Below are 20,312 nucleotides of genomic sequence, written 5' to 3'. Positions count from 1 at the left end.
TCTTCCTTTTTACACACAACATGAAACAGTTGGATTTCACACAATTTAAGACAGGAGAAGGAAGCATTTACACATTTCTAGTTAGAAAATCAATACCAGATCTCAGTGAGCAGTAACTGCGCACCAGCTAAGCCATTTCAAAACGACAGCCTCATCATCTGGAAATGCCTTATTTCAGGGGTTGCAGTTACATTTGAGGCACAGACTGCAGAATGGAATGCAAGCTCACCACCAGATACGCCCATGAAACACAGCCTGAAGGAGCAGAGAAGAACCAAGGGAGTTTTGCCGGGAAGCTGAGGCAAAAGCTTACCTTGACATAGGTGCGCTCAGTCTCCAGGAGCTCACAGATGACCTTCCTCAGCTTGTCTGCGTCCGTGAGCTGCCTCATGGTGCTCAGCTGGGGCCCTGCACAGTCCTGGGGGGGAGCACTGCAGTCAGAGGGGTTCATTTCATGCAGACTGCGACAGAAAGCAGCGACCTGCTCTGTGCTCTTTGGAGAGAAGGGAGAGGAAAGAGCAGTGGTAATACTTGAAATAAGAGCCAGAGGAACGAGGGGGCTGAGAGGGGCTTGTGGCTGAGCAGCTGCAGCTTGGGGACTTTTTAACAGGCACTACAAGTGTCTATCCTGTCTCTCTGTGACTGGGGATAAAGGGAAAAAAAAAGGGGCTGCAGAATTCAAATTAACTGAAGTACTGTTCAACTCCATTCCTGGTTTCAGAGACACGTGAATTTTAATTAAAATAGGCTCGTCCAGCACTTAAGATTGAAGAACTCACAGAGAGGCCCAAGAACTGGGAACCAAAAATGCCTGTGCAAACAAAACACACACCCCAGCCCCCTGGCAGTTCCCCAATGTGGGCTGCAGCAGGCCTGAGAACAGCTCTGCTAACACAGGGCAGAAACCATCCACCCCGGGGTTTGGGGAAGCACAGCCATCCCAGCTAAAGCCTCTCCAGGCTCCAGCACAAGCTCTTTGGGAAAGCAGCTGTATCCCTAAGCTGTGTCTGGGAATGTGCCTCGCAGGGTGAACTTCCCTGGAAGTGTCATTTCCCAGAGCTGCTCCCTCTTGCTGCTTTCTTTAATATTTAATCAACTACCTATATATAAAGGCAGTTATCCTCACTTCACCCCCTCGTGTTAGATCATTCCCTCACATCTTTCATTACACTGAAAAGTTTGGAGCAGGAATAGTCTCTGGTGTCAGTGACGACAGCCCCAGGCTTCCAGGATTGCCAAGGCAGCCGTGGGCTGTGTCCATGCCTCCCAGAGACCTGGAGGGAAAAGAGCTGCTCCAGTGATCACACCTGATAATCCTGCCAGGGGATCTTAATCCAGGTTCAGTGATTTCCCAGCACTGCCTCTACAGCCCCCCAGTTCAGGAATTTCTCCACGGAAAGGGTGGCCAGGCACTGGCAGGGGCTGCCCAGGGAGGTGTTGGAGTCCCCATCCCTGGAGGTGTCCAAGGAAGGCCTGGAGGTGGCACTCAGGGCTCTGGGCTGGGGACAAGGTGGGGACTGGGGACAGGCTGGACTCCATGGTCTCAGAGGTGTTCTCCAGCATGGCTAATTCTGTCATTCTGTGAAACAACTGACCCAAAATCAGCCTGTTCAAGCAGAGAAATGTGAAGAGAGCAGAGGGAAAAAAAAACCTAACAGAAGAAAAAAAGGGGAAAAGGAAAAGAAGAGAAAATAAAGCACATCCCCACCTTGCAGTTTGGAGACAAAGCTCTGCCTCTGGGACATCACTTCACTCCCACCCACTGGTAGTTGTGATCTCCACATTTTTTAAGCCATGCAATCTGCTCACACAGAGCTATTTCCTCTCTGTGCACCTACAATCCATGCTAGGACAAAGAAGGATTTCCCCCCCTTTCCTCAGAGGTCTCTTAGGGCCGCAAATGCTCCCCTGAGGTCCCACTGCACAGCACATGAGCAAAGATGCTCATTACACAAAGGATCATTTTTTCAGGACACAAGTGTAAGCCCGGAACTCATTGTATCTGACTTTGGCTGTCTGTACAAAAATGCCTCTTAAACACACTTCATTACAGGGAAAATATTCATCTTCAGTTTCTCAGGTTTAACTCAGATGTGGAAGAAAGTTGCAAGTTGACGGCAGGAGGAAGCAGTGAGTTGGACCAGCCCATTTCCACTCCCTCTGTCCCTGGCATGTGTCACTGAGATTTGAGATTTATTAGTCTTAATTACTCAATAATTCCTGTTACTTTTCAACAAGGTTCCACCTATACTCATTGTGCTCTTAAGTATAAAACACACCCAAACTTTTAGGTTAGATCTGCACCAAACTTCAGCAGGTGTGACCTTGATCCCAACAGCCCCAAATCCACCAAGGGCAGCAGGTGAAAAGCCTGGCTCCAGCACAGGCTAAAACACCTTCCCCAAGCTCCCTGCTCTGCTGGGAAGGCACAGAGAACTGCCAGCTCAGATATGATAACCTGAGCCTGCAGAGACCCAGGATAGGCAGGGTTTTTGCTCAGCAATGTTTGGCTTTGTTAGCACTATGATGCCTTTTCCTGGTCTTAAAATCAAGAGGCATACACGGTTAGAAGGGGAAAAGGGATTTTACCTTGGTATTTATTCTTAAGGATCCTTAGGTGTACACGTCCAGGTCATATGCATCGAGATGTACCCCACCGAGTCTTTCCCTGTGTCTCTGTGTCTCTCCTCTTTCCGTATCCCCCCAACATTGGGTATAACATTATAGGTTTTACTAATTAGCATATCTATCAAAGATTCCCCAATGAGAGGCTCAAGTGAGCCCCCTCTCCCCAAGGAATCTTCCCCTGGATGGTTCTATCTTGGTTTACAGAATATGTTCTGGAGAGGACCTTGGGGTCTGGGGCACACTGATCCCCAGCTACGAAGCTTCTAAAATGTTCAGTCTCTTAGCTGAACAAACAAGTCTAAGAATGTAGGCAAAAAGCACTAGGAATACAGAAGCTGTAAAAAGGTATAACAGGGGTATAAAAGAAAAGGCAAAAATCTTCATGGCATCAACTACTTGAGGCAGACGTGTCCAGTGGTGTTTTGCTTTGAGAACCTGAAGTACAAATAAATCCAGTTCCAATGCATAAAGCACAATCTGCAATCCATCCCCAAAATAAACCAAGTGTTTGAAGCAGTTCCTGCCTGCCACCCTGCAGATCCTGCCATCCTGTGCATGCTCCTGCAGGGAAAGATGGGTCACCCAGAAAGAGACCGAAAATCTGCTCCAGGCGTGAAACACCAGCTCAGCACTGAAGTTGAAGTAACTCGTGGAGGCATGTGGTGTGCCCCAGCAGGAACAGTTACACCCATATGGCAGGAAGGAAGTGTGGAGGACTTCCCAAAGCCTTATCTCCACTTGTGCACGCTCAATAAACGGCTTGTGGGCTCCAGCCACAGCCAGCGCCGCCTCCCCACTGCCCGGCCCCACATCTCCTCGGGAACGGCCCACACAGCACTCACCCCTCACTCTTTGGACAAAGTCTCCAGCACAATCACGTTCACAAACCTGTTCTCTTGCTTGCTCACTGAACAAGCAGTTGTGGTGTGTGACCCCCAGTGAGCACCACAGAGCCCTGCTAAGTGATTACGACTTGCTGAACTCCGAATTCTTAGCCAAGGCATATAAAGCACTGGCTGTGCAATATAACCCTTCAGACACAAACCACTGACCAAGTCTAGGACTAGAGCAGATCCACCTGCACCAAAACCCCTCTCTGAGCTTAGCAAACAACGGATCCTTTCTGACCCTCATCCCTCAGTGCAAGGTTGCAGTAAATAACCAGGTGAGCCTTGCCATCAAGCCTTGTTAAACCACTGTCATAGAGACCAGCAAACGTGGTCACCTTACCAGTCCCTATCAATAAAAATATTGTTGCTTCTCTCCTAGAACTGAAATGCATGACTCCACCTGCAACAACTGCTGTGCTTCACCTCTGAGCACAATCCTGTCTACCCAGCATTCCCTTTAAAAAATCCTTTTCCAGACACAAAGCAGACACACATTGCACACGGGGGTCTTCAGGGCACAGCTATTTTGGTGAAAACTCTCAAGCAGATTTCACAAAAACCTCTCTGTCCCCATTTTCCCAGAGAAAGTGGATAGAGTAGGGAAGGTCTGGAATACAAACAGATCCTTTTATCTCTCTGCACCAGCTCTGCCAGCAGTGACAATGACAGCACTAAACCAGGATTTCTTTGGGAGAATTATGGCATCACACTTCAGACACAATCCTGCAGGCACTCCCTTCTAGCAAGCTGAAAATTAGACTGCAGGCTGCCACAACTGGACTGGAAAGCGGAGTTCACAAACACATTAACCCCTGCTCGGGAAGGGGCTCAGCGGAGGAGCCAGGCTCTCACATCCTTCCCGTGGAGGAGGATCAAGGACATTCACAACCACGGCGCTGCGGCCCACAGTGGGCAGCTCTGGCTGCCCCGTAGTTTTGAAAGCCATTCCCTGCTGTGTTTGCCACGCAAAGGCATCGAGGTGCCTGGCAGCAGGCAGCTCGCCCCTGGCCCAGCACAGAGCACCTCTGAGCAGCACACGCCAGGCAGCAGTGCCCTCCCAAACAAAGCAAGGCAAACTGCATCCTTTCAGCACCGCCAGCGCCCTGGCACGGCAACAAAGAGCCTCTGCAGGGCACACACGCTCCAGCTCAGCCTGCGATTCGGAACCTGCAAACTGAACGGCACGACAACCCCGTAATGCCGGTTCCGGAGCCCGTGCCCTCGGATCTGCTCACCAGGTACAGCATTCGGTGCAGGGAGTCCCCGTCCCTGGCAGCGCTCCCGCTCCGCAGCTTTCGGCTCCCCCTCCAGAGCGCCGACATGGCCCGAGAGGCAGCGCTGCGGGGCTGTCACCGCTGCGGGGCTGTCACCGCGCCGGCCGCACAGTGCCACTGCCGCACAGTCATCCCCGGCTGCTCCCCGCCGCTCTCCCGCTCCTCCCAGGCGCCCCGAGCTGCTCCCCGCCGCGTGTGAGCGGGGCAGGGCAGCGCCCACCTCCCCGCCGGCACAGCCTCCCCTCCCGTGCCATCTGCTCACCGCATCCACGGGATCCCGAGCCGGGCGAAGCCGGAGCTGGGCGCTGCTGGCGGAGGCAGAGGGGATGGAGCGCAGAGGAGCAGCCGGGAATATCCGTGTGTGCTGCTGCGGCTCAGCACGAGCCCGCTGGCTGCGAGCGGCGCTGCTCGGGAATATCGAACAGCGGAATGGACACGGCACCCAATTAGAGCAACTTAAAAGAGCCGGTTCTGCCGCGGGGAAACCGACCCCGCAAATCCCCCTTTTAATCCTTTCACGTCTACTGCAACACGCTGAAGGTTTGGGGACTTATGCTGGTCTCGAGTAATGCAGCAGAGTGCAGCCGACCTACTTTTCTTGGAAAAAATCCCTCCAAGTGGCACAGGCATGCACACACAGAGCCCATCAATCATGCTCCCCAAGCACCACTGCTGCCCGGTAATTGGCCTTTACAGCCACAGGCAGATGTCTGCAGTTAGAAACAGGCAGAAACCAGTGTCCCACAGTAATTGTAACTGGTGACACTTCTTAAAACACTTCCCCAATTAAATTCCAAGGACCACGACAGGAGAAGAAAATACACAAAGGCTGATTTTGAGATTCAAAACAGCACCTATTTTAGCCTTTGGCAACCTGCAACATCAGGAACTTGCGCATACACTCAGTTTTCTGGGTACCCCCTTTGAACTTCAATATTGAAAAGGCCAAAACAAGCAGGTCACCACAGGGGCAAGTAACCACTGAAGAAATGACCCAGGTGTGAAACGTTTCTGATGGACTAGAGGGCCATCCCCCCCGTTTCATAAACAAGCCTGAAAAGGTGGCAGAGAGCAGGCTTTCCTTCCCCCACTCTTCTCCCTCCCAGCTCTCTCCTCCCCCTCGCTCCTACATGAAATGGGCACAGAAAGGAAAGCCAGAAGCCCATCCCAGAGCAGAAGCCACTTGTAGAAAAGCTCAGGCCAGTGCCAGTTGCGTGGCTTAAGGAAAAGGGTTGCACCTGGAAAGCGCCTTGCTTGCTACCCTTCACACAGATGTCATCCCAAGAGATAAGAGGGTGAAATTAGATAGGGAGTGAGTCCAGAGAACAGCAGCTATCCCACACCACTGATACCTCGGCCCACCTTGGCAAAGGGTTTCCAGTGTTTTACCAGAACAGACACAGACACCTTATCTTCCCTTATTCTATATAATGGAATCATTACTTTGACAACAGCGACGGAGAAGAAAGCTCTGCATCACCAGGCCTTTAGGACATACAGAAGACAAGCTTCTCAGGAAGGGGAGGAATCTTCAGAGCTGCTGCTGTACCTCCAAATCCTTCAGCACCACCACAGCTCGGAGGCTTTTACAGATTAAGAAGCAAAAGCACCACTCCTAAGGAAACACACACCCACGTGCACACATGCTGGTCTGGGGGAAGGGACAGAGGCAGCTGCAGCCAGGAGGAGGAGGGCGAGGAGGGAGGACACATTCCAGTGCCTCCTGTGTCACACAGCCCCCTGCCACCTGCCTGACAAAGGCAGCAGGGACCAAGCCCAGCTTTTGGTGGGATTTCCCCCCACTTACCTTCACACAAAGCCTGTGCTATGAGAGCAGTTGAATGTGGGCTGTGAGCACCTCGCTCCTCTCCTCTTCTCTTGAATTATTGATGCTCCCCTAGGATCTCTTTGCTGGCTGGAGAGCCAGGGAGCTTCCTGGGGAAGCTGGGAGCTGTCCCTCTCTGCAGTGCATGGCACAAGACACCCCAAAGGCTTTTTTGGGATCTCCAGCTCCTAATGCTGCCTCTGTGCTGGAAGGAGGGGAGCTCTGCATTTAGCTGGGGAGCTCTGATGCTGGAACAGTCCCCTGCTGACCAGCGGTGAATGGATGGGAGTGCTGCTTTAGCCAAGGAGGGCAGAAAAACAAAGGGAGTCTCCCCTGAGCTCCACCATCCAAGGCTGGGAGCTGTGGCAGCAATGGGATAAAGGGGAACGTGGCACGAGGGCAGAGCCTTCCCCTTCCCACATACAAAAATAGCCCCTGTGAAACAGCCTTGAGGACACCACCTTAATCTTCTGTGCCATAATCCCAGGAGCATGGAAAGGTGTGGGAGTGCATGGACAGGAAAACAACTTGGTTTTTCTCCTCGCTGTGTGTGACTTCCCATGGGGAAACACACATTGCAAGAATCTTTCCTTCCCATGCACATCAGCTTTCCCAAGCACACAGAAAAGCCAAGGAATTAGGAAAATCCTCAGCTGAGCTTTTCTTCTTCCCCACTGCCATATACTGGAATTTTCTATAGGCACTGCAGAATAATTTGGGGGTTTCTACAGTCAGCAAGGAAGGCGCTGAGTACAGAGCAGGGACGGCAGCATCCCTGAGCTTGCCAAACTGTGTAGGTTAGATATATTCCATAGGTACTCATGTCCTTTATTTGTGGGAAAACATTTCAAGCAGTTTGAAACAGAAAAAATAAAGCCTCACTCCTCTTCACCCCACACAAATACAGAGCCACATTTCTGTATCCCAAAAGGAAACACGCAGTGATGTCAACATTTCATTGCCAGACAGGCAGAAGCTCCTCCCGTTGGAAGCTGGGAGTTACTCCTCCAGGATGGAATATTAAGCATTAAAGCTGCTAACACCCATTTCTCAGTTTGACTAAATCTGCTGAGCTGCAGAGCTAATCGGGTAATCCTTACGACTTGTGCAGGTAATTACAGCTCTGAGCATCCAGGAGCCAAGAGGCAAAACTCCCCAGCCTGTGCACAGCTCAGCAACAGAAAGCCCTGGAAAACCCATGGAGAGCAATGATTCCCCAGCAGCCACGTGCTGTGCTCAGTGCCCTGCCACAGCTTCCTTTGACAGAACAGACTCTGCTCAGAGCATATGAAAATCCCACATATTTACAGTTAGAAATCCCAAACTATCAACAAACACCTCCACTCACTGAAAAAGAAATTTACAGGCAAAAATCCCAAACTATCAACAAACATTTCCACTGACTGAAGAAGAAATTGTTTGCACTTACAAGAAAAAGTTCCTCAATAAAACCTTTGTGAAACAAACTCTGTGAGTAATCACCTTCTCTGTGAGCATTGCGTGTTTTCCCTTATCTGACTTCCACTGTCTGGCTATCAAGGGACAAAACTCCAGGCTAGAGTGACACCAGGGATCAGGAAACGAGAGGCCAAGGTCTTTTCCTTCCTTTCACTGCAGTAGAGCAGCAAGGGGCCAGCCCAGAGCTCACTACAACACATCTTGGTTAAAATAGGAGAGAAAACACGCACAGAGAAAAAACACCAACAAACTGAGATCCAGTTCTCACTAGAACTGTGAAGAAAAGTAGCTGTAAGATCTCACCATCACCTGCATCACAAATACCTAAAAGCAATCAAGATAACCTCGCTGGATTGTGCCTCAGAAGCCACCGATCCTCACCCACTGTCACCGAGTGTGAACCACCAACCAGTGCGGAAGGTCCCTCAATCGATGGCAATTAGCAACCCATTTGCACAAGCTCTTAGCTGTAACTGCAGAGTTTGGCTTCAGTTTAAGGCAGATTGGCCATGGCTGGTTTGAGGTTAGAAATCTGCATGTGAGCTGCGCTATTGCTTTAAGGAAATGCAGTTTAACTTACGTGTGTCATAAGCCTAGAGACAAGAAAGAATGAGAAATCCTAATGATCCACGTGGTGCAGTGGAGCTGTTCTGGGGATGGAAGTGATAACCAGCCCATTTTAAAACTGTGTGGGGTCATTACCACAAGGTACTGAGGATGTGGACCCACCCTGGAAAAAAGGCACAAGTCTCGCTGAAGAGGCAGCAGGTGACTGCCACAATCAAAGCTGTGCCTTGTTCCATTCAGGACCATCCATAAACACCTTCCAAGAAAAACCAGCGTTTTCGCAGGAAGGGTGCTCCAGTCTGGCTGCTCTCCCTGTCGGGTGAAAATTGAACCTCCTCACCTTGCTCATCTTGTCGGCCTCGTCCGATGACTCCAGGTCCTGCGCTTCCGCCTCCTCCGGGGCCGCCTCGGCGGAGCTGTCGGGGTCACTGCAGAGGGAGTGCCCTGCCAAGAGTGACACGGGTGTGAAAACACAGCCAGAACTCCCCAAAATCCCCAAGAAAGGCTGGGAGCAACCATGGAGTTCCTGTGGAACACGAGCACATTCCAACAGGAGGTTGTGCCAGAGGCACCCAGCGACCTCCGAGGAGGGTTTGCAGCACAGCTTTAAGGACAGGTGTAAAAACAAAGGGGTTATGACCAGACATCATTTCACTGGGAACTACAGATTCAGAGATAAGGCTGAAATGTCACACTGAAATTCTGACATGCAGCATTCATTGCTTGGCTGGTGAGCAGTGCCAAGGACCTTTCCACCCCAGTGGTTTCACATGGAAACTGTGGTAAGCAGCTCTTGGTGCTGGCCAGCCAGCCATGGCTCACGTGGGACATTTCTGGCCTGACACACTCACTTGCTGAGAAAACAAACCCAGTTTCAGGAGTTTTTAGGCGTCAGGACCCAGTGTTCAGCTGCTGTTCAGGCAAGCTTTTAAACCCCATTATCAAAAACAGTTTGCATGACTGTGCAAGATTTCCACTTCGTTATGTCCAGAGATAATCCGGAAAAACCAGAATTCTGGAAATAAATTCAGAACGTATTCTGCACGCTGGGATGGAGCCAAGTTGGGCATCGAGGAAATGGAAAGGACATAAAAGGTAGCTCAGAGCTCAGGCCCCTCTTCTGAAAAGGGAGGGTTTGCCTTGGAAAGAGATGTGCCTGGAGGGGTTCTTTGGCAACCCAGAATCTATTGGAAGAAGTGGTATTTTCTGTAAGAAGTTCCGTTTTCTGAGCCTTGCCCAGATCTTATCAAATCTCACTATCAGCTTTCTGCTCTCCCTATTAACTTGTGAAAAAGAATTCTTAAACCCCTCGAGGTATCTGTTTCAAAAACCAGAGAAGATAAGTGCTGTGTGCCATAATTTGTGTGGGGCAGTCGTGTTTTTTCACTGCAATTAGTTTCCCTTCTCAAACTGTGTGAAATGCACCTTGCAGCTGCTTCTCAGCCAAAACCAAGGCAATAATATTTGTTCATATTACTTTTAAGCCACCCCTTTATCTTTTCCTGCAACTTAAGCCCCATTTAACCTGTTTCGTGCACTTTCACCAAGCAGACAGGAATCTTTCACACAGCACGTGTACTCAGGCTGTTTCTGATGCCTTTGGCCACCACGGAGGTGAGCAGGTTTATCTGCTGCTCGTTAACTGCAGTCAGAGCAACAAAGCTGCCCCTGCCCGTTAATTCCTCCCAGTTACCGCCCCACTTCTGTCAGGATCGTTCCATCACCTGCTTTTTACCCTGCGAATCCTTATTTAGCTCTGCCAGGAGAATGTGCTGCTTTCCTTCTTCCTGACCACTGCCACTTGCTGCCTTCACAGGACATTAAGGAATGAGAAGGGGAAATCCAAAAAAGCAGCAGGAAAGGGGGTCAAAACCCTGTGGCCCCAGCACAGAGGGAGGGCACAGGAGCCCCCAGGCTGCCTCAGCAGTGTCATACCTGTGACAGTGTGACCAACGCCCATCAAATAACTCCCACTTGTGGCTACAACCAGCAAAACAGAAGGAAGTTTTGTATCACAGGAGCAAAGGTGCTGGGGCTTAAAGGCCTGGAGAATCATGGAAAGCTTCAGCATCAGCCCAACACTTGGCTATAATTTTCCACAGCTGCTGCTTCCAGTCTGCAGGGCTGGTGTAACTCAAGATTTTAAAATGAGACTTCCACGATGTGTGGTACCTCTCTTAAAGCCTCCTTCTTGCTGCTGGCCTAGATATTTATTCACTACTATTTATATATTTATTTACTACTATTCACATATTTATTTATTATTATTACTATTTGTATATTTATTTCAATGCAGCTCTGCCAGCTGCAGCACAAAGCTCCCAAGTGTGCACCCTGCTAACACAAAATACAAACCAGGAATCCTGCACCTCAGTGCCCAGGCTTCAAAAAAAAAACCCAATAGCATCTATTTGGGCAGTTTAACAGCAGTTTCCTTAATCCCAACGCTGCCAGGGAATGGCCCCGTTATGACAACAGAATACCTCGCTGAAGAGGCTCTGTCGTCAAATGCAACGTTTTTGACAGGAGTTGTTAGGGAATGGTGTCTCACATTAAATTTTTATTTAAGGTGACATTTCCCCTGTAAATCCGCAATAGAACAGAGTATGTGCTTCTTTCGTCCTTGCAGAAGAATTGTGGTTAGCTCTGAACACTGAACTATGACAGGAGCGCGTGCCCTGGGACACCGGGAATGAGGGATTTCCACGGGGAAATCGGGAGCACCAGCCTCGCCTCCTGCAGGTCCAGGCCGCCAGAGGGCGAGGCAGCACGGCAGGAATTTGGGGAACTCGTGATGAAAAATGAATTCTTATCCCAAACCCCTCCGGTGGCTGCTGGAGGAAGTGCACCGGAATTGCTAAATCAAGCACTGAATGAGAACAGTGCTACGGAAGGTCTGAAAGCAGCCGTCAGCCTCGTGAAAATAATCCTGAAGAAATTGACCTGAAGGTCACTGCTGGCCTCAGCTGGTTCTGAAATCCAAACTATACTCAGCCCAAGGAGGCCTGTGATGGACGAGGATGGAATAAAAAATACTGGCCGTTCTAACACTGCAGCAGAAGTTTGTTGCAGTTTCACAGCACAGATTTAGCCTGTGTGTTAATAACTCCAGCCTCTGGCTGCTTTCTGAATGACAGAAGAGCAAACTCCCTAAAACACCCACGTGCTCCCTGTCGAGGGGGACTGATACACCCATTCCAAGAGGAGGGGGCACTTTATTTTTTTCAGTCTGTATCCATTCTGCGTGGTGATTTATAAGCTTCACATTATCCCCCATGCTAAAGATCTCCAAAATACAGCGGCATGCAAAGCCTACACCTCAGAGGCTCTGCCCCACAGTGAAAAAAGGGAGTGAATTGTGGGGAGACCACAAACAAATATGGGTACTACTCCCATTCCCAAATCCCCTTCTAACAGCAGAGTACCTTCCTGACGATCTGGGGGAGATCCAAGGCTGTGTTCCCAGCTTTCAGCCTCTCATTCCCCTCATTTCCCCTCTCTGAGGGGAGCAGAATGGACAGGCAGAACACTCCTCGTGGAGAGGGGAGACAGAACCCACTGATCCTTTTAGGCAATAAGGAAAACCTGCTCCAGACAGAACCGGAGCTAATCCTCCTCAGCCAAATTTATGCAGGCTGTGTTAGCAGGAGAGAACCCAGAGCCAGGAAAAGCAATAATAGATGAAAGGAACAGAACTTGTGGCTCTGCAAAGGCAGCGCTATTCCACGGGGAAAGCATCCATCGTGCCCACGATGGCAGCTCACATCAGTCAGAGATCTAAAACTCAAGGTCACCTCCAGATTAACCTGTTAAGCAAACACAATGAAGTAAGCACGGCCACAGGGCTGATTTGCAGCTCCAGCTCAGCACGTGCAAGAGAGCTGCGGATGATGAAAGAGCTGTGAGAGACATCGGATTTAACAGGAGCTCTGGCAGACGCTCCAGGAAGGCCAACTCCCAGAAACACAGCCCTGCTTTGCTCCTCTAGACCTCCCACTGAGCAGCAAGGCACCAGGAAAGCTTCCTTAAAAAAAAAAAAAGTAACACATATCTTTCATATTTTGAAAATACACAATATAATTTGCCTCATCCAGAAATAAAATGTACCCCTTTCTGCCTTCACAGCTGATGAAGAATTGCTCATGAAGAGGATACTGCTAAGACACCAGCATGATCCTACAACCAGAGGCTGGGTTCCTGGAGAATGGATGTGTCCACAGGTGCTGTGTGCCTGCTGGCCCTCTGACCCTGAGGAGAGGGGGCTGCACTGCCCCAGGGCCACGGACAGAATCTGTGTCCTATAAATAAAGCATTCAGCAGAAATCATGGAGCTGATGTGCCCGGCCAGCCAAACTGCCTGGAATCAACAAGGACACAAATAAATAGGTCAGTGGGTATTTCATACTTGACTGCTCTCTGCAAGAAGCTGTGGAGCCAAGAACAAAAATCTAGGATACAGCCACAATATCCCAAATAAGAGCACAGACCCCTTTCTAAACATCACGTGGATCCCACTTTAGGTAGCGGGTCCCTGACAAAGCACAGGAGCAGAAGAGGAAAGGCTTCAGTACAACACTGTGTTCTACAAACACCTGAATAGAGGGAAATGGGTGGGGAAAATCACCTGCTGCCCAATCACACACTTGGGTGCAGAGACCTGACTGCACTCCCACCTCGGGCTAAGCCATCCCGAATGATTTCATGTGGCAACTACGGGCGCTTCCAGAAGCCGCCAGGGACACCCGCACTTCTCCTGCTGGCCGAAGAAATATTCCCCTCCCTTTGGGGGGGGAACAGAGGCAGATCCCAGCCCAGCATTCCCTGTGTTTAGAAGGAACGGGAACGTTCAGGAGGGAGGTGATTTGTCCCAGCAGGCACTTCACGTGCTCTCAGGAAAGCAGGAGCTGTTCCACACCACTGCCCAGCCCTGGAGGAGCTCACAAAGGAGACCAGGCAGGACTGGAGCTCAGGGCAGCACAAAGGAAGTATGGCTGCAAAGCAGCAGGGGTGGCGATGGTGCTGAAATGTCCATCAGCCACATCCGACCTCTTCCTTTACCACACAGTTATTACAAAGGATGGGCTCCTGGGACACTGCACTGTCCCACCCTCAGCAAGGGGAAGGAGCCCTCAAAGACCCTCAAGATCACGGTGCAGGGATGGCAGTGGCAGAGAAGCTGCTTGCTGGGACCCGCTGTGGAGCCCCCATGTCCCGGGATGTCCCTGCTCTGCTCAGGAATCACTGAAATCAGGAATCATCATGTGAACACAAATGCCAGCTCCCAACCCTCTGCTCCCAGGGCAGACACCTCAGGGAAAAGCTGAGCTACGAGGACCCAGCATTCAGGGTTTCAGTGAAAAATCACAGGCAAGGACAAGAGGCCTGTGAAAAGCTGGTGTTGAGTAGGAAATGGGGGCATCTTGTGGCCAGCTATGGAAATGTACAAGACTACCTCGATTTTCCAGCACAAAAGACTAACTGGGAAAACCTCCATGAAAATTAAAAGGAGAATATGGCTTGAAAATGTTGAATTTTAACTGCCTGTCCAGGTTTAGTCCACATCTTACATGAGGTTGCTTTTAGCAGTCCCCTCAGAGGGATTTGCAGTAAGCTGTTTGGAAGCTTTTCTTGCTCCCTCTTTTCCACCTGCTATGAATATCACACTCCCCAAAGCCAGTCTCAGCTCAGAATAGTTTTGATTAGCTAGAAACTACTTCATTTTGGTAATTCCACTGATTTTTCCTGTATTTTAAATGATTCAAAAAAACTGAAGCAAGAGGTACAACCAGTGTCCTCTTCTGTTGTAAAATCCAGAGGAGCATGTAGAAATTCGAGAAGCCAAACTCCTGGCAAAGAATTCCCAGTTGCTATAGATGAATCTTCTGCCAGCTGGGTTCTCTGAGCAGGGCAGTGTCATGAGCAGGAATGTCCCTCCCCATGGCAGTGTGCTGTGGGATCACCTGGATATGTCAGGCTGTAATGTCAATCCCTGTCTTTAGCTGTTTTAAAAAGTCCCTGTGAGTTATTTGTGCATCTCATCAAACACACAGAGCCCCTGTGCTCCTGGCTGACCCCAGAGAGGGTGAATCACAGAGCCACAAAATACCCTGAGCTGGAAGGGCCCCACAAGAATCATCCAGTCCAACTCCGGCCCTGCCCTGCACCCCAAGAGCCCCACCCCGAGCATCCCTGGCAGCGCTGTCCAAACGCTCCTGGAGCTCTGGCAGCCTCGGGGCCGTGCCCGTTCCCTGGGGAGCCTGGGCAGTGCCCAGCACCCTCTAATGTTCAACACAAACCTCCCTGGCACACCTCCAGCCGTTCCCTGCCACTGTCACAGAGAGCAGAGATCGGAGCTGTCCCTCCGGAGGAAGTTGCAGACCCCAATGAGACTCCCCTCAGTCTCCTCTGCTCCAGCTGAACATTCCAAGTGCCCTCAGCCACTCCTCGTGTGGCCCCTCCAGACCCTTCACCATCCTCGTGTCCCTCCTTTGGACACTCTCCAACAGCTTGAGACCTTTCTGACGTAGTGGTGCCCCAAGCTGCACACAGAATGCTTCTCCCTCTTCCTCCCCATCCCACGTGTAGATCCTGTGGGCAAATCCTGAGCTCCCTAGAAGGGAGCAACTGGTTCTGTGACTGTCTGTGGGCACAGCCAGAGGATGTGAGGTGCCTTTGGCAATGACACACATGTCACAGCCCAACTGCAAGCACAGCCATCCTTCAGGGGTACCCCTGTGACCCCTCACAGCTTCCAGAGCCCCCCGGGACCATCTGCCCAGTTCAGGCTGGAACTCCCCTCCCTCCCGCCATGGGATCTGCACACAGGGATGATGCAGGAGTCCTCCTGGTGATTTCTGTCCTGAAGCCATACCTTGGCTGCTCGCAGCGAAGGCCAGGGTGCCGTCCCCGGGCTCCGAGGGGTTCTCCGGGCGCCGTGGGGGCAGCTGGCGCAGCCGCTGCCCCTCCTCCAGCTCGGGGTGGGTGCGCACGGTGAGGCACAGCGAGGGCTGCACCAGGGCGTCCTTCAGCAGCGCCAAGTCCAGCTCCTCGGCAGCTCTCTGGTTGATCTCCACGACTTCATCGCCAGCTTTCAGGCCTGTGACACAGAGGAACAGGTCAGACTCGCACAGCCGTGCTCCCCACAGACACCGAGGAGCTCTGCCGGGTGTTTATCTCTAGACACAATCATTAATGACTGCAAATGTCGCTGAGATTTGATGGACTTTGTGAGATCTGCTGTCTGGCTACTCCTCCAGTGCCACCTTAAGAGCAGAGTGTCCAGGAGTCCCTCACTACCTGCCAGCAACAATTTATCCCCTTTTTCCTCACGGCACAGACCTGTGCCACACTGCACCCTACACAACACAGGCCTCCCCTGCGACCCTTCCCAAATACCGTGGCAGCACACACATCTTCAAAAGGCAGATCTGAGCCCTTGCTAAGTTAGTCATGGCTGTTTTCCAGCCTGATTCCAGGAGTTATTTATAGCAGCAGTGCCCCAGGGAGAAGGGGGTGTGCAGGGAAGCAGCTGACTCCCGCTCCCCGGGATGCTGAGGGACAGTGTGCGGCCCTCCGAGGTGACACAGGAACCCTGACCTTCCCCACGGCCAGTCGGGCCCTCCCTGACCAGCAACAGCGAGCTGGAGTGGGGTTTCATCCCCAGTAATCCCCAGGGCCAGGCAGGCAGCAGCACACCAGGAACAGCAGTGCCGAGAGCCCCGGCTGTTGGATCATCCCCGTCTCCATCCTTGCATTTACAGGGACGAGAGCTGGAATTTACAGCGACCAAAGAGTAGGGGTGACCATCCCTGCCATGCACAGGAGGAGTCCCCGAAAGCCTGGATGAATCCTCCAGGAGACACAGTACTGACCCACATTCCAGGAAGAAACGTGGAAGGGAGGAAGCTAAAGAGCTTCCTTAGGAAAATGGAGATCTCCCTAAATGCATGTAATTGTGCCCAGAAACTGCAGTGTGGTGTGCAGTTTCAGGGAGAATAAAATGAACTAGATAGAGTAGCTACAAATTAAATGGACTGTAAAATCATATCTGAAAGAAGGACAAAACAAGGCAAGTCAAGCATTTCGCATTATTTAATTTATTCTACTTAGCGATTCGGTGGCATAATAGCAGCACACTAATAGGCCTGCAACCATAAACATCGGATCTGGGGCTTCATTTACTCTTTGGAGTCTTTGTTTTGGATCATTTGGGATAAAGCATCACGTCTATCTCAGTGCAATCCCATTCCAACAAAGAATGCCCTGCTAAGGCAGACCAACAGAAGAAAAAGGATGAATCATAAAAATTACCAGGAGAAAATAAAAGTTTTCTAATTGGAGGAAAGACTGATAGTGAAATGCAGTATCTCATCTGATGGAGTGCAGTCGAACACAGACAATGCATGTAAATAATGGGAGGCACAGAGAGTTTTCCCCGCTTCCTCCTGCTACCTCAGGGAATCTTGTCCCAGCATCCTGCCGACTGCTGTCACACAGAAGTGCCTTTGCAGGTCAGTTCTGAGGAGCTACGGATCTGAGTTTTCATTCCCTGTCCTAGCACTGCAGCCCCACAGGAGGCACTCTCTGCTCACACATCCATTCAAGCTGTTCTTCCAGCAGTAACTAAAAGCAAACCAGGGAAGCCCTGATGAAACCCCCATCCGCCCTCACCTCACACTTGCCTTACTCCACACAGGAACCCACAGGGTTCCATTTCCCCTGGCAGCCTGGCAGGGAGCCCGCCCCCCCAGCCTCTGCTCAGGGCTTTTGGCAGGATTTCTATCCTGTTAGCCAGGGAGTGCTGTGGGGCTGAGGGACAGGAAGAGCAAGGCGGTCTTTTCACGTTTAACACACACCTATGTGGGTTTCTGAAGTTGGGGTGCAGCTCCAGGCTGTCCCCCATTCCCTGACCAGTGCTCCTGCTTTCCTGTTTCTGCCTCCACTGTGCCCCTTCTGCCACTCATTCCCAGCCACACAAGCCAGCTCCACCAGCTCGGGGTCACAGAAACTGCCAGGGCAGTCTTCCATCAGCTGGACTGGCTCAGCAGAGTGCCAGAGTCAGCACCAGGCCAAGGGATGCAGCAGCCTGGGGGAGAGCAGCTTTTGGAACAGCTTTTGCCAAGGGCCAACAGCTGAATAAGCTCTGCAAGGCCATACAAGCCCTCACCAAGGGAACTCTGAAGGTGTTTCTGAGGACTCTGCATGCACCAGTGGGTTACAAAGAGATGAGATTCTTCTCACCCCTCATGGTCCCCACGTTCTAGTTCCAAATGTAGGTGGGTTTCAGCTGCCCAGCTCCCTGACCAGCCTGTCTCTGTGCAGCAGGGGAGGCAGTGAATGGGAAATGCAGTGGCATGGCTGGCCTCAGCTGCATTAAACCAGATCCTGCTCTGCCTTGGGATGAGCTGGCAGCCTGGTTATCCCTGCTGGCTCCTGCTCCAGGTGCTGCCCTGCATCCTGCAAAGGCTGGGAGCAAAACTAGAGGCAGTAATCCCAGCCACAGGGAGCACTCAGATGCTTCTACTGTATTTAAGTCACAGTGACTGACTCGGGAGGGCTTTGGAAGTGTTTTACCTTGCTTGAAAGCCAGGCCTGTCTCCTTGACGCTGTTCACATACAGTCGGCAAATCCCTTCCTCTTCCACGGAGGAGAGAGAGACACCTGGGGAGACAGCCAGTGAGATGGTCAGAGAAAGGCAGCCCCCTCCAGGGTGTCCCAGCCACCACAGCCTGCAGCCACGGCTGTGCTGTCCCTGCAGCGAGCAGGCAGGAATCCCTCCCCTCTCCCTTCCCTCAAACCTCCAGCACAACAGGGAAGTGAAACGACGCAAGTGGCTTTAACAAAAACCTGAGCTGAATTTCTGAGTGCATCTATAACTCATCTACAGCCGTATTTGAGGATACCACAGCTGCAAAGCCTTGGAACAGACTCCCAATTCTCTTGCCACCAAAGGTCCCTCCAGGAGGTTTTGCTGTTCACAGACCAAAGCTGCACAGAGCCGTGGTTTGGGACAAAAGCCGGGAATCCAAGAGCCACAGCTGATGTGCTGTCCCAAACGCAGGCAAGGCACAACACCTCTGGCTAGAACAGAGTGCTGACCTCTGCTTTTTGAGGCTCATGGGCTGGGCAGGTTTGTAAAAATGCCCCTTTCCCTCTTCCCCTCAACTTTTTTCAGCTGCTTATGGCACAACCTGACATTTGACAAGTCTCGGCTCAGCACACATTTCATGCTCACCAGAGACCTACAGAACAGCCCTGAAGTGGAAGTGCTGACACAGCCCCATTTTAAACAGTGCAAATGGGACTGTGAGCTTTGGTCTGGGGGATTTTCCTGCCATGTGTGTGACACTGTAAGATAACGATGTGTAAAGGAAATACAACGTGCCGAGTTAAATGCAGGTTGTTTATTTACTGTTGAGAGCCATCTAAAGCAGAACATTTGCCTTTCTGAAAACTTCATTACTCCCTAAATGAGTGCAGGCAACCATTTGCTCTCTCTTTTCTAGAGACTAGAAAAACATTTACAAACCTCTGGGGGGAGTCGTTTGTTTTCACATGCAATCAGCCACCAGCCAAGAGGTGCAGATGTGCTGGGAGCCTATCCTGACTTTAGGACTCCCTTCAAGTTGATCCTTATGGCTGAGAGTTATTTTTTTCATCCGTGATTTAAAAATAAAAAAAAAGGAAGAAAAGAGGGGGAGGAATGTGGCAGCTCAGAAGTGAGAAGCATATGGCCTTTCATGACTTACTGAGCTACTTGGAACCTGCATGCGAGTTCCTCAGGCTGAATCAAATGAAATTTGTGAAGCTCACTCCACACACCAGCTTTGGCAGAGAGAAGAACCCTCGACTACAAGAGCAGCTGTAAAATACAGTAGTTACTGGTTGTCATCACCACAAAGCCTACCTGGAAAACCCTCATCCAGATAGACAGCAGAGCGTGCCCAAGGCTGCAGTTTGAGTCAGCACAAAGCATCAGCTCCTAAGAGCGTCGCCCTCTGCAACTGAGAGCCTGGTTTGGGCCAAACACCACACATTAAAACCAGGCTGAGGGGTAGCTCAGGCTCTCACTGTGAGGAGATCAGATCCAAACAGCCTCAAGCTCCACCTCTCCTACAAGGAAAGGCTGAGAGAACTAGGATTGTTCAGACTGGGGAAGAGAAGCTTTGGGGGGACCTCACTGCAGCCCTCCAGGACCTGAAGGGAGCCCACAGGAAAGATGGAGAGGGACTCTTTAAAAGCATCTGGAGTGACAGGACAAGGAGGAATGGCTTCAAACTGAAAGAGAGCAGGTTTAGATGGGATATTGGGAAGCAATTGTTTCCCTGTGAGGGTGGGGAGGCCCTGGCACAGGGTGCCCAGAGAAGCTGTGGCTGCCCCTGGATCCCTGACAGTGTCCAAGGCCGGGTTGGACGGGGCATGGAGCACCCCAGGATGGTGGAAGGTGTCCCTGCCCACAGCAGGGGTGGGACTGGATGGACTTTAAGGTCCCTTCCAACCCAACCCATTCTGAGATTCTGTGATTTCTCCATGAGAAGACCTCTGCCTCCCTCAATCCATCAGGTCTAAGTGCACACATAGTCATTTCTTAATTCATCCTTCATCCATACCCATAAATCCTGCAGTTATTCCTGGCAGAAAGGGCATATGGAGCAATTACACAGGTCGTCA

The 20,312-nt window shown here is 51.1% G+C and overlaps 1 protein-coding gene across 8 annotated transcripts in view; it reads right to left on the bottom strand.

Moving 5' to 3' along the window:
* Positions 1–20,312, bottom strand: part of TIAM1 (TIAM Rac1 associated GEF 1) — a 158,157-nt gene that overhangs the window by 13,480 nt on the left and 124,365 nt on the right. For 5 of the 8 annotated variants that reach the window (XM_039554614.1, XM_039554618.1, XM_039554628.1 and 2 more), the window contains 4 exons: positions 18,216–18,302; positions 15,514–15,738; positions 8,983–9,086; positions 314–493 (listed from right to left, as the gene is read on the bottom strand). In XM_039554614.1, the coding sequence (XP_039410548.1) occupies positions 314–493; positions 8,983–9,086; positions 15,514–15,738; positions 18,216–18,302 (596 nt within the window). Of the gene's footprint in view, positions 1–313; positions 494–4,753; positions 4,940–8,982; positions 9,087–15,513; positions 15,739–18,215; positions 18,303–20,312 lie in introns of those variants that run through there. The other 3 variants (XM_010391393.3, XM_039554637.1, XM_039554646.1) reach the window with 3 other exon arrangements.

The sequence above is a fragment of the Corvus cornix genome, chromosome 1 (genome assembly GCF_000738735.6).
Source record: "Corvus cornix cornix isolate S_Up_H32 chromosome 1, ASM73873v5, whole genome shotgun sequence".
Lineage (NCBI taxonomy): Eukaryota > Metazoa > Chordata > Aves > Passeriformes > Corvidae > Corvus > Corvus cornix.
This window is presented reverse-complemented; position numbering and strand designations above follow the sequence as displayed.